The 13,787-nt window shown below is 58.0% G+C and overlaps 1 protein-coding gene across 2 annotated transcripts; it reads right to left on the reverse strand.

The window, feature by feature from the left end:
• Window positions 1-230: 230 nt before the first annotated feature.
• On the reverse strand, window positions 231-12,215 carry PRELP (proline and arginine rich end leucine rich repeat protein). 2 transcript variants are annotated; one of them, XM_076358059.1, is made up of 3 exons: window positions 12,125-12,215; window positions 4,464-5,415; window positions 231-2,597 (listed from the first exon to the last, which is right to left on the reverse strand). In XM_076358059.1, the coding sequence occupies exons 2-3, from the start codon at window positions 5,398-5,400 to the stop codon at window positions 2,419-2,421; spliced, it is 1,116 nt and encodes a 371-aa protein (XP_076214174.1). In that variant the 5' UTR covers window positions 5,401-5,415; window positions 12,125-12,215; the 3' UTR covers window positions 231-2,418. The 2 variants fall into 2 exon arrangements, with proteins under 2 accessions (XP_076214174.1, XP_076214175.1); XM_076358060.1 differs by lacking the exon at window positions 12,125-12,215 and adding an exon at window positions 10,432-10,459.
• Window positions 12,216-13,787: the final 1,572 nt, after the last annotated feature.

Here is a 13,787-nt window from a genome sequence, read left to right on the forward strand (position 1 = left end):
GATGCTGGTGCTGCTCTTGAGTCCAACCCAGCATCGGTTCAAGCGAGGGCACACCACAAACAACCCCCGAGCCCGCCAACCTCCTGCTGCAGGGACCCCTGGGGTCTCCCGAGCTCCGACTCTTGGGAAAGTTGGCCCCAACAGAGGAAATTTGGTCCTGAATGAAGCAGCAGCTCCCGCGCAGCGAGGAAGATGAGGATGGATCAGAGAGAGGCAGGTCCGACCGCGGCTCTGGGTCCCTTGTGAATCATTTTATTTTCACTGCTGCGGAGAGTAGGAGTGAAAATACCATTAAGTTGAAATCAGTCAAGAACTACATATGTCTGTAGATATATCTGTACAGTCTACCAGTATATATACACATTATATATAAATATATACATAGGGTCTCTGGGTTTAAGGTTGAAACCTGTCAAACCCAATAAAGCCCACTGGAGGAAGATTTGGAGAAGAGACTTTTATCATGCAAAACCAAGCCTGAATTAGCACGGGGGTTTAATGAGCCTTTCAGCGCTGGGAAGGGGGGAGCACCCAGCTCGCAGGGTCGTTGGTGTGTCCCCAGGCTGTGGGGAGCATCCCTGTCCCATTCCCGGGGAGCGGGACACGGTGCCCGTCCGTGCCCGTCTCAGAGAAGGGTCAGTTTTGGTGGCTGAACACAAAGGAGGTAACGGCTGGTTTCTTTGGTTTATTACTTTAATGCTTATTTCAATTGGATTTTTTTTTTTTTCCTCTAATGCTTGGCCTTAAATCTAAATCCTGAGAATCAGGAAGGAAAAAAAAGAGAATAACACCCCCTAATCCCGGACACCCTATATATGCAGGTACAGCTATCAGAGGGAAGCGATACACATGAAAACAGGGAGAAGGGGGAATAAAAAATAGCTTTATCCAAAAGAGTAATTCTTCCCTTTTCTTTTTCTTTCCTTTTTTCTTAAAAAAAAAAAAAAAAAAAAAAAAAAAAAAGGCAAAACCAGTCATGTGTGTTTGGTTCAAGAAAGCAACTGAGAGTAAAACCTCCAGGAGGTGGGAATCGAGGCAGGAGGGCAGAGGGACCATGAGAGCAGAGCAGAGATCTCACCGGTCAACCCAGCCCCAGCAGAGCCCGGGTTTACACCCATGTCAGCATCTGGTCCCAGGTACCTAAATACGAGGGCGAGTGTCCTGCTGGCATCACTGCAAAGCAGCTGGCTCTGCTCTGCCCCGGGGAGGGTCCCGTGCCCAGGGCAGGTCGTTGGCAGCGGGGTCCCGCAGGCTTTGGGTCCTGCCCGTGTCGGGGAGGGCAGGGTTTGGCTGGAAGCAGCAGAGTGGGGCCGATGCGCTGAGCCCTGCATCTCCGCAGCACGGGGCAGGGGGACGATGCAGGATGCTGGGAGGGGGCTGCGGCACCGTGGACTGATGCTGCCGGGGCCGGGGGGAGCCTGGGAGGGATGAGAGCCGGGGAGGGGGCTGCGGGAGGGGGCTGGTGTTGCAAAGGAGAGTGCGTGGTGTATTGCCACAGGGAAGGTGCAACCCACGCAGGGAGCAGGAGAGCCCAGCTCCGGCTGCAGGGGACGGACACCCTCCCTACTCCCTCCAGCCAAATTCACACCACCATGAGGGAATAACCCTTTTGGCCTGGAGAGCAGCGCGGAGGCAAGGCTGAAGCCCCCCAGGAGGGCCCAGGCAAGAGGAGCGTGTCCCTGGCCCGGGGCCCTGGGACATGGCTCTGGCCACGAGGTGTCGTTGCCGGTCCTGCCGGCCGGCGCCAGACCCAGCCACCCTCCGCCTGCGCGGACCCCGCTCCCCCCGGCCACCCGCTGCCCATACGCCAGGCTGGCATCACCCTGCACCCCAAGGCTGCAGGGTGGCCATCTGCACCCTCGGCACGCCAGCCCAGGGCATCCCCGCTCCACCTCCGTCACTGGGGAGTTTTCCCAGGGACATCGCGGGCTCTCCGGGTGCAGCCACCCAGAGCAATGATATGACCCGAGCCCTGCAGCGAGGTGGCCCCTGGGCTCCCTCATCAGCTCCACCTGGAGATGCTTTTGGCTAGAACCAAATCCAACCTCCTGAAACTCTGCCGGGCGGAAGGGGAGAGACAGAGCCAGCTCCAGGGCTGGCCTGGGGTGAGGGAAGAGAAGGCAGGGCCCACAGGCAGGGAGCTGGGGGCGAGCGTGGCAGCCACCCCGGGCTGACGCTGCGACCTGGGATGGCTGCTGCGACGCGGTGCTGTCCTGCAGACAGCGGTACCCAAGGACGCACATGCCACGCGTGTCCACAGCCACTGCAGGGGATGAAAGGGGGAAAAGGCAAGAGGGGTGGAGGCGGGGTGTGAGCAGGGGGAGAGGGAGGCAAAAAGGGTCCCACGTGTCAAACACCGACGGGGGTCGAGTCTCTGTGCAAAGCCAAGTCCTGGGAAAGGCGCGCTGCTGGGCAGGGCTAGAAAACCACGGACTGCAGGAGGCGGAAACACATCATCAGGTCCAAGGGGATGGGGGGTTTCAGGAGGTTCCCGTCCAGCCGCAGGTACCGGAGCCGGGGCACGCTGTCCAGGTTGGAGGGGGAGAAGTCCTGGATGGACACCAGCGAGGTGGGGCAGATCTGCGTCCCGTTGATTTCTGCAGGAAGGGGAGGAAAAGCGGGATGCAGGTTAGAGGAAAGGGAAGACAGAGAGGCATGCTAAAGACCCCCCTCCCTGCTTGCCTGCCTCTTGAACCCCAAAATGGGGTTGCTTTGCTACCAAGGGGGAGAATCCCCAGCCTCTCCAAGAAGACGGCGCAGCCCCAGTGAGAGGAAATCTTGCTTTTGTTCAGAAACGAAGTAGGTCACATTCAGCCAAAGCGCGGTGAGAGTTGCAGTGTCATTCGAGAGAGAAAAGGGATTATTTCAAATATGAAACCTGCCGAGCCAGCCCTAAGCCTTCAAAAAAACATCAGGGAAACATGCTCCAGCACCTTTACGCTGAAGATAACGTCAATAGCAGGCTCGTTGCTCACTTCTGGATTTCCACGTGTTTCTCCCCACCCCAGGGCCTGCATTACAGAAAATAAACCTGGGGATTCTTATGTTGTTACCCAACTCCAGGGACTGAAACCTTATAAAAACTGGGTAAAATAGGCAAAAAAAAGAGCTGGGACATGATGTGCACGGCCACACAGGCATCTCTCCATGGAAAGCCCTACCAGGACCTGGCTACTGGTGTGTGTGAAGCCAGCAGCAGTCACCACCTTTGCCCCAAGGTCCCCCTTGGCTCCAGTTTGGTGGTGTTTAAATAAAATGCGGATTAACCGGCATTTGAACCAGACGTTCATCACCGCGTCTTTATTCCCTGGGAACCGACTCCGGTGACCCCGTGAGAGGAGGGATGTGGCTTTGCGAGGATTTTGTCCCTCTCGCTAGCATCACATCCCATAACGCTGTTAGTGCTTGCCTGCAAAGAGCAGCTTTCTTGCTCGTCCCTTCCTGGCCCACGTTCAGTGCCCTGTTTGGGCAGGAGCCGGCCCGCTAAAGCTGCTCTGTGATCTTGCAGCCCCTCTTCGACAGCGGATCACTCTTACATATAAAGCCACACACCATCACTGCACGATAAACACCGCAGCGTGGAAGTGCTTGTGTCGCGCCGCTTGTGGGGACCGGTGTCCTGCCCGGCGGCTGCTTCACAGGCGAGCAATGCCCTGGGTGGGTCCTGCAGCCCCCCATATACCCCACTGCAGCCAGAAATAGAAGAGCCCAGCACACTTTCCCCAGTGCACATGGAGGGTTTCTGGCAGCAGCGCCACATTCTTGCTTCCCCGTGGATAGCAAGGACAGCAGGTTGCTGGACCTCTACTAGCAGAAACAGCTGGGGTGACCAGGAATGGGTCTCTGTCTTCTTCTCGAATGTGCTAGCTATGTTTACACATTTCACAGGCCAGCACCTCTCCCATGAAATTGCAGTGCTTTGCCTGGAACGGTGTGAAACTGCCCCGGTTGGTTTGCCAAGGCAACCTCCATCACAGCCTTGTTCTCCCTGTTCCTTCCTCTGCGAGGCTCAGCTCGAGAGCTAAGCTGGGTTATTTCTAACCATCTTGACTGCGTATTTGGCATCTGTTCTTAAAATATGTGCACAGGCTCTCCTTTTTAAATATCCCTATTTCTGAGCCCTGCTGGGGAAGTAACTATTTAGATGGCAGGTGGCCCCAAAGAAGAGCTGCCCGTGACAACGAACCAGAAAAGCCCTGCAGCACCAGGGGGAATTTTGCGCCACTCCTCAGCTACCACCCTAATCCTCAGGCCATCCTTCCCCACATGCAAATCCATCCCCCTTAGGACCTTGTTCACCTACAAAGAGCCTCCAGCTCACCCCACCACTGCATCCCCCTTTGAAGAGTTCACATCCCACTGGGTGAAAAATGCCCTTTTTCAACGAAACACTTGCCATCCCCAAGCCCGTCCACTCCCCCACAGACCTCGCCGTGGCCTCCCGACGGGCCAGTGCAACTCACTTTCAATGGAGTTGTTATTCAGGTAGAGGTGCTCCAGCTTGGGGCTGATGAAAGGGACGTTGGTGAGCTTGTTGTGGGCCAGGTGCAACACCAGCAAGTTGGTAAGGTTGAAGGAGTTCTTGGGCAGCCCCTTGTCAGAGATCTGGTTGTAGTTGAGCCGGATGAATGCCAGGTTGGGGAACTCCTTGAAGTAGTCACTGGGGATGTCTTCAATGTTGTTCCTGTCCAGGAAAAGCTGGTGGATGGCACTGGGCACCCCAGGGGGCATTTTCCTCAGGATGTTGTGGGCGAGGTTGAGTTGCATGAGGTTCTTGAGTCCCTTGAAGGTGTTTTTGTTGAAGACCCCATCGCTTAGCTTGTTGTGGTGCAGGTCCAAGAGCACCAGGTTCTCCAGCTTGTTGAAGACCCCAGCAGGGATCTTGGAGATCTGGTTCCTGCTCAGACGCAGCTGCTCCAGGTTGGGCGGCAGGAAGGAAGGCACCTCCTTGAGCTGGTTCTTCTCCATGTAGAGGAAGATGAGGTTTTCCAGCTTCTCCAGGACCCGCCTGTCCACCTTCCGGATGCGATTGTTGTCTAGGTTGACCCATTTCAGCCCCGTGGCGTTCCTGAAGGACTCCTCTGGGAGGTCGTCGATGAAGTTGTTCTGGAGGTAGAGGTAGTGGATGCGGGACGGGATGATGGGGACCTTCCGCAGGTTGCGGCTGTCACAGTAGAGGGCAGAGGGGAAGTCTGGGGGGCAGTAGCATTCTCGGGGGCAGTCAGGGAAGATGGAGGGGGGACCCGGTGGCAGGGGTGGGGGCAGCTCTGTGGGCTCGACGGGCTCAACAAACTCGGGAGGCGGGCGGGTGGGTTTCCGGGGAGGCTTCCTCCTCTGCCCGCTCACCTCCGAGATCAGCACAAGAACAAGCGGAAGAAGCAATCTGAAGGCCACCTTCATGGTCCAGATGTTTCCCTGAGGGAGGCAACAAGAAGAGGTGGGTTGGGAAGCACCCAATTTAGGTACCGCATCATCTCCCATCTCCCCCATCACTGCAGTCTCTGACAGGCAGGAATTTACCCCACATCCCTGCCAGTAACCTGCTATTTTCTCTCCTTCCCCTTGGAAGTTATCTTTAAATCCAACCCCTCTCCAGAGCATGAGTCACTGAGATCCCCTCTCTCTGGCTCAGCTTTATGCCATTGCCAGGGGGGGTGTGTGGGGTGTGATGGGTTTTTTTAATTTGGGTTTTTTTCCACACATCACCCCCAGCACTGCGTCACAGAGCCTGGACCCCCCTGGGAGTCCCAACACCGCTGTGCCCTCTCCCCAAAGGATGGATTGCCCCTTCAGAGGCCTTGATGGATTAGGCTTAATTTTGCACTTGAGCCAAGAAAAATCAATGATTCAGTAGCAAATTGGCTGAGCAACAGTATCAGGAGGCCAGCGGCAGTTAGTGGGGCAGCAAAGATGGATGGTCCTGTGCTTCAGGGATAAGGATTTAATGCAGGACAGCCCATTTTCAAGGCCATGTGATAAGAAGGACATTTGCAAGATTACACCTGGGCGATACCAAAGGTGTTTGACTATACAGCTCCCTGTGCTTGCCCAAATAACTGATCCATCACCTCCAGTCCCACCACAGGGTGCTGGGCTGGGATCGTTACTGGGGGAGAGTCCCAGCAGAAGTGGGAGATCTGGAGGGATCAGGTGAGGTCTCTGCTTGCCCCTAGCCAGTGGGCCTCTCCCAGACACCAGCCCAACACCTTATACAAGCCACCTCTCCCTCTTCTCTGGGTTGTTATCAAGCCCATGAAGGCTGCCGGTCCCATCTCTGCCCTCCCTGCTGCCTGGAACCGCAGCAATCATCCCTTCAAGACTCTTGCTGGCAGCTCTCCAGCTGGTGCCTTGGAGGATGGAGGGATCCAGCTTGTTGCAGACGAGCTCCCCAGAAAGCCCCGTGCAGAAGGTGCTTTGGATGCTCTGACACCCCCCGGGGCCAGCTGGAGCAGGCCAGGCTGTGGGCTTCCTGGGCAGGCAGCAGATACCTCGGGGAGTTCGCCAGACTTTTCCCGGCAGCATTTGTCACCCCAGCAGGAACAGAGCCGAGCTGGATGCACGGTGAGGCAGATGGAGAAGCTCGGCAGAGGCAGGGTAGGAAAAAGAATCAAGTGAGATGAGACAGGGAGGAAGACAGGGAGGAAGATGAGAAGACTCAGAGGAAGATGGATCTCCTGGGGAAACGGAGCGTCTGCCGTGGGAGCCAGTGCTGCTGGGATGGAAGCGTGGGGCAGAAGCCTTTGGTGATGCTGATGCTGGAGAGAAATCCGGTTCTCCCGGCTCATTGCTCTCTCCCATGCAACACGACAAAGTTGAGCTTGCAGCTTGCTGGTGCACAGCGCTGCTGTCATGCCTGGGGGTCACTGGCAACGCAGGCGCAGCCAGCCCCACTCAGCTCAGCATGCCCGGTGGGAGCTGCAAACAGGCAGGGCTGAGCTGGGCACGTCGCATTTGCCTTCAGGCAGCAGCAGGGAAATGTCCCCAGCCCTCACCCGACCAGCAAGCAGCACAGACAAACGCTGCTGGGGTAGCCCCCTGCCACACCAACCCCCTTTTGCTTACAGCTTCCCACCGGGTCCGCATCCCACCCAGGAATGCCCTTAGGGCCCCTTGATGGGCCACTGCTCCCCGGGCTGCGCCAGCCCCAGCTCCCTTTGAAACGATCCCACGCATTCCTGGGGCTCCAAGTAATTGACTTTCTCCAAGAAAAGATCCTGTTCTCGCCCCCCCTCCAGGCCCAGCCTGTTACTTTCCTTTTTGTCTCGCTCTGCTCCCATCTGGCTCTGTTTAACCCTACAAGCCTCACATGCCTGCTGTTTTCAATCAGAGCTCTGGCATCTCGCTGGGGGAAGGGAGGAACAGGGGAATAGCAACGGGGCCCGAATGCTGCCAGATATTCAGCTCAGCAGTGCTGCAGTAAGTCCCCTTTGGGGATGTACGTGCATGCTTCTGTGTTGTAAGAGTTCAGATTCAATGATGGGCTGCAGAGAACAGGCAAATTCGTGACAGGGAGCTGCTCTACGTGCAGTCCCCTCCCTGGCCCTGCAGCACCCCGCTCCTTTCCCAGCCACATCCTTCCTTGCACTTGGCTCTCCCCCCACCTTGTCCCAGACCTTTCCATGGGGTTTTGCCTCAGCTCCAAAACTCAGACCTGGATTTTAACACCCACAACAGTGGGGGCTGAGGTCTATGTTTGGCCCGTTGCAGAGGGAGGAGGCAGCTGGGACACGATATTCCAGCCAGTACACGCTGCGATCCGGGCATTCGGCTCCCTCCTCTCACAAAGCGATGCTCAGCTCGGGCCACCTGGCAGCCACCCCGGGGCAATGTCACAAGGAAGGTGGGGGACAGGGCAGAGCTGTCACCCCGTTGGTCTCGGGAGCTGGCTGAGCTCTCAGCCCTTCCAGGAATGACCTGGCACCGCACAGCCTGCGTCATCCCCTCCACATGAGGCTTTAATGCTACAGATGTTTAGGGACTAAGCATATAGCAGAAATAGTCAGCAAGCCAGAAATTCAGGCTGGAGAGCGGCAGCATCATGTGGCATTTGTCAGCACAGAAGGAAAGTGTCAGGAGGCAGATGCGGCCCCTTTTATCCGCTGTACCACTTGCAACCCGCTGCCACGTCCCCATGGGGACTGCCACAGCCCCTCTGCCCGTCACAGCCAGGCAGAGCCAGCACTGCCACGACCCTTCTCCGCTGCCGGTCCCCACCAGCCTCTCCCTGCAAAGCTGCAGCTCCCCGCAGAGGCTCTGCCCACCGCTCCCCAGCCTCCTTGGGGAAAGCAGGACCCACTTCCAAGCAATCTGCAGGAAACCAGCTCACAGCCAGCAGTCCCCACAACAGCCCTGCATCCAGAATAACGTCCTCAACAGGGCCACAGCCGAGCTTTTTGCAACAAGCCTGAGGCCGCCACAAGCTTTACAATTGCGTCCAACACGCTGGAAGGTTCAAAGCCAGCTCTCCCTGGACCCGACACAGTCGGCAGTCTGTTCTCCATCATGCAGTTGAATTTACTGGCATGAATGCAAGAAGCCAGATTTCAAAATCCCACACCCTGATTCTGCACGAGCACTGGCTGCCGAATCCGCGGCCAGAGCCACGGCGCAGCGCCTGCTCTGCAAATGCCTCCACTCGACCTTTCTCACCACCACCCGACGGACAGGACAGCTCAGATCCCCAGTACCCACAAGGGATCCATGCAACTGAAATAAATCATGAAGCAATGAATGCATTCAGGAAACCAACCGCCTGGCGTGGAGAAAAGGCTCGATTCATGGACAAAAACAGTTCTGACACCTCCTGAGCTGCAGGGTGGGGTGAGCAGCTTGGCCTGGGTGCAGGACCAAGGCACCCAACAGATGCCAGCCCAAGGTTTTTCCCGGAAAGAGGCAGCTGCTCCCTCCATCATTCCATTACAATTAACAAAAATTCAGCACAACAGCTGGAAATTCCAGCCCCAAATGCCACTGGCATTTGCTTTCCAAATAGTTTATCTTCGCTGCATCTCGCTAACCCACAGCTCCCAAACGGTGCTCACTGCCAGCCCTGCTACTGGTGCCAAGGGCAGGCAAAAATCACAGCCTCCGGGGCAAGAGTGAGCTATGGAAAGGTCACGGGGGGATTTTTCACGGCCAGAAGTCCCGACGCTCTCCCTTGGGTGCCTCCTGCCCTCCCCACCTCCTCTTGCAACAGTTAGACACGCAGAGAGCAGCAGCTGGCTCTGGGTAGTTATCACGGATGCATCGGGGATCCCTGCTCCCGTGGAGGGGCTGGGAGAGACAAAGGGAGCTTTTAACTTTGGGAGGAGGGGGGAAAGACTAGATGGCTGGACCAGGGATCCTTTCCAGCCTGTTGCTCGTAACCCTGCTAGCTCCCTTCACAGCTTTTCCACTGGGACCCCCAATTCCCATCATCCCTGCAGCCCCCAGGCTGGAAAAATGCCCCCACCCAGCCTGGGAACCTGCACGTTGGAGCAGAACAAGGAGGGCAAGCTAAAAATAACCGAAAGGAGCCAGCAAAGTTCCCTTGTCGGCTTCCCTCGTCTCCAACCACCACAACAGCCTGTTCGTGTCTCTGCAAGAATCTGGGTCTGATCAGCTGTAACCGAAACAGGGAGTTCTTTATCCAGCGGCGCTGGAGAGCTGGGAATGCTGGAAAAGGGCTAAATACAGCGCAAGCCTGTCCTCCGAGGGGCGGACAGACACGCTGTCACCCAGGCGTCCCCAGGGTCCCCTGGGGAGCAGAGCCCTGATGCAACCACCCACTCTTCTCGCCCTTTCCCAGCACTTTCCCAGGGAGAAGCGGAGCCGCAGGCAGCCTGCTTGGCTGGGGCTGGAGCCGGCACACAGCCGAGGCAGCCGCAGGGGCTCAGCCCCTGCTGCGTTTCTTCTTGCGGGGATAGTGCTGTGTCCACGCAGGGGATGGGTGTCTCAGGAAACCCTACCGGAGAGCAGCTCAGACATGCTCCCGGGCTCTCGAGCAACACTTTTGGGCTCAGCTCTAGGACTACAAGACACAGGGACAGCAATGCACGGCTCCTGCGTCCCTCTGCATGCCAGGAGCATTTCCTCACTGCACCACAGTCGCCAGACTCATTGCGAAAGGCTGGTCGTGTTCGCTGCTCCCTCCAGCAACCTCCTCCCGCAGCAGGGCCCGTGGGAAGGCAGCCCTGGCAGAAAACACCTTTCTGCTGCCTTCTCCGTGTCAGCAATTCCTCCCTCCTCCTCCTCCTCCTCCCTCGCTGCATGTCCCGACCCTTCCCAGGGCTGCTCCCAGCTCAGCCCGCCCGCAGATCTCTCTGCCACACACAGTGGAACTGGCTGGACACAGACAAAAGCAAATCACAGGAGAAAATGCTGCCAAAGCAACCACAGCTGGGCCCCCGAGCCTGCCCCCCACACACACCCTGCTCCCCTCCAAGCAGATACCTCGCCTTGGTCCCCCCGGCTCTGCTTCCTCTAAGGGTGGGAAACTGCTCTGATGCCTTATCAGCTGCTGCTGCCTCATCCCTCCCCTCCAGCCTCTTCCCAAGGGCAGAGGAAACCTCCCACAGCTGCACTTTTATCTCTTCCCAGGTGAAAACACTCAGCCCCTCAACCCCCGCCTTCCCAGGGGGAGCAGGGACACCCACCACCCTGCATTTCTGCTCCACGCTGCCTGTCCCAGGCTGGCCGAGGAAAGGGTGCTTCCCCAGGAGGCAGCTCCAGCAGCTTGCGGATGCCATCGGCCAAGCACCACATAAGGAAGGCCCACGATCGCAGGCTCCCAGGAAAGTTTCCAAGCCCTCATGTGCGACACACTTTGCATTCAGCTGCCAAGGGGATGAATTTCCACTTTATGCCCTGTAGATGCTTTTCCTAAAACTCTCAAACAGACGGGGAAGGGCAGGTTTGGGATGAGTCTCTTCCATGCAACAAAATCCTTTCCCCAGGACTTCAGCGAACATCGCTGCCCTGTTGCTTCCTCCCATCATCTCCTGCCTCTGCCAGAGCAGAGACAAAGAGCCGGCTCCAAATGGGACCCACACGGCAGTCCGCCCCACGGTGTGGGGTGCAGGGAGGGAGCTGCACCTCTCCGCCCACCCGGAGCAGAGCTGGCTCAAATCTCCGTGATCGAGGCAGCAAAAGTGGTGTTACACGCCCCGGGAATGGGCTATGTGATCCAGGCACAGCTCTGCCTGCCGGGCAGGAGAGCTGGGCTTTACCACCTAAATTTCGGGCAGAAAACCAGCTTGCTGAAAATTGCTGCTGAGGTGCTGTTCAGCTGCTCTCTCCCACCTCGCTCTCAAAGCAGCACGATACTGGTCCCCTCCGCAGGGCAGGGAAGCTCCCTGCTCCCCACTCCGGCACGGGGGCGAGGGGCTGCGCGCAGCCCCCCTCCCACGGGAGCAGCACCCCGCAGCACCCCCCCCCCCCCCCAGCCCCGGCCGTTTCCCCAGCCCTTCTGCAGATCCAGCTGGAAACCAGGAGCCTGTGCTCCGCACAGGGAAGGCACGGTGACCCGATGCTACTGGAGGCTCCCTGGTAGCAGTCCTGGCTCCGGAGGTGTCTGCTCCCCTCTCAGCCTCTCCCCCTCCTGGCACACTTCCCCTGCTGCTTTCCAAGGTGGGGGGACTGCCCTGGGCATGGCTCGGGCTGTGCAGCCCCCCCCCGGCACCCCCAGCTCTGCCTCCCCGGCTGCAGAGCCAGAGCAAAGCGTGCGTGGGGTTGTGAGCATGTGAGAGCACAGGTCGGTGCCGGGGGGGGGGGGAGGGGGGGAACGGGACACACAAGGGGGTCCTCGCTCACCCCCGCAGAAAGCGACTGGCAGCAGCTGCAACGCTATCACACACGGGACTTTCCTCTGACTTTGCAGCCCCAAAGTACCCCCCCTCCACCCCAGCCTGCCCCATGCTGAGAAAAACTCTTGCAAAAAGAGAAAAAGGAAGGAACAAAGACTCCAGCTGCTGAAGAACAGAAAAACCAACGAGGGGGGGGGGGGGGGGAAAAGAAGAGCAGATGCTGCTTTGCATGTAAGGGAGGCTGGAGAGGGCAGGAGCATCGTGGACCAGTGCAGCGTCCTGGGTCGGAGGGTCAGGCAAGGCGAGAAAAGCCTGGGGGAAAGCACCTGCCCACAGCTTACCTGTGTGCACCTCTCCCTCCTCCTGCCTCTTATTAATCCCCAAGACAAGTTTCTCTCTGGCTGTCTCCCTCCTCCTCCTCCTCCTCCTCCTCCTCCTCCTCCTCCTCTCGGCACCGCGGCTCCGCCACGAGTGAGCCTCGGCCGAGCGCGGGGGTTTTGTTCCTGGGAGCCGCTGGCCGAGGGTGGGTGGGAGCGCGGGAGGCGGAGGGCTGGGACGGAGGCACGATGACAACAATAACGTCTTTATCTGGCAGCCAAGCGCTGCGGGCTCTGCTGCGCACACATGGCCTGCCTGCCGGAGGGCTGGCGTTTAATAACAATTCCTTCTGCTGCGGAGGCCGCTCGGAGCCCGTGTTTAAAAACAAAGCTAATTAATAATTTAAATAAGCCCTTCCCTTGCCACGGCCCCCGTTCCAGGAGCGTGTGTTTGGGGTGGCGCTTTACCGGCAACAGGGCCGAATGGCAACGGGAGCGCAGAGCACGGGGACTCAGTGTGTGTCACCAGCCAGCCTGTCCCCGGGGCTGTCCCTGTCCCACCCGCGTCCCCCACCTGCACAGAGTGACTTCCAGCTGCCCCCCCCCCCCCCCATCCCTGCTGAAGGCAGCCAGCCCTGCGCCGGGGTCTCTGCTCCTGCCTGGCAGATGGCACCGTAAAACATGATGCAGGGTTCATTCGCTCCCAGCTGGTGATAAGCTTTAATTTAAATTCCGATGGCACTTAATAAAGAGAAAGGAGGGGAGTCGCGGCAGTGCCGTGCAACCGAGCAGGCCACGGGCACGGGGCCACTGGGTTTTGCATGGAGCCTCAGCCAGGTCCCGGGCTGGAAAACTGCTGTACACCGAGGGTACACGGCCCAGGGACCCCCAGGGCTCCCGGGTGCCTGCTGGGGCAGGCACATTCGTGGATGCTCAGGGTGGACGTTTCTGCTCCAAGGAGCTCAGAGGCAGCCTGGGACCTGTTACATATTCACAGCTCTCAGACACAGCCCAGGCGTGAGCGAGGAGTCCCAGGGGGCCACAGCAGCCACGGGGATCTCCCTCCTACAGACATCCCCATCCTGGGCATCCCTGGGATGCGGGATTCAGGGGGTCCCCTCCCTCCCCGCAAGCCATCCTCTCTCCAGCCAATTTGATCTACAGTGGAGGCCAGGAAACCTGAGCTGCTTTGGCTCACTGAAAACACAGTCCAAACCCTACCGGAGGCTGGCAGCCCTCCAGGAGGGTCCAATCCTGCACTCCCATTTTGCCCTGGGCTCCCCGCAACCCTTAAATATATTTGTTCCAAACACGGTGCCCTTCCCCTTACCCCAAAACCAGAGTATTGCTGGTGAGTGCTGCTCGCTGACTGCCGGGAGCAGGATGGTCCGAGGGCACAGCCCTCACCCTGCAGTGAGCTGGGGCACTCGGATGCCTAAAAACCAGCAGGCAGCTCAAGTGCAAGCCAGGAAAAGGAATGGAGGGAAACCACATCGGTATTTCACATCGTTTAAACAAAGGGTCGAGATGGAGGCGTGTTTGCCAGCTGGAGAAGGATCAGAATCAATAGGGAAAGAATATGCTGTTTGGATATTCATGCCAATTGCTTTAAAAACTGGTCAAAAGTGCCTAAATCCATGGGGACATGTTTCATGGGGTTTTTTTTTCCTGCTAACTAACAGATACT

This window comes from Aptenodytes patagonicus, chromosome 22 (assembly GCF_965638725.1).
Source record: "Aptenodytes patagonicus chromosome 22, bAptPat1.pri.cur, whole genome shotgun sequence".
NCBI classification, from domain to species: Eukaryota; Metazoa; Chordata; class Aves; order Sphenisciformes; family Spheniscidae; genus Aptenodytes; species Aptenodytes patagonicus.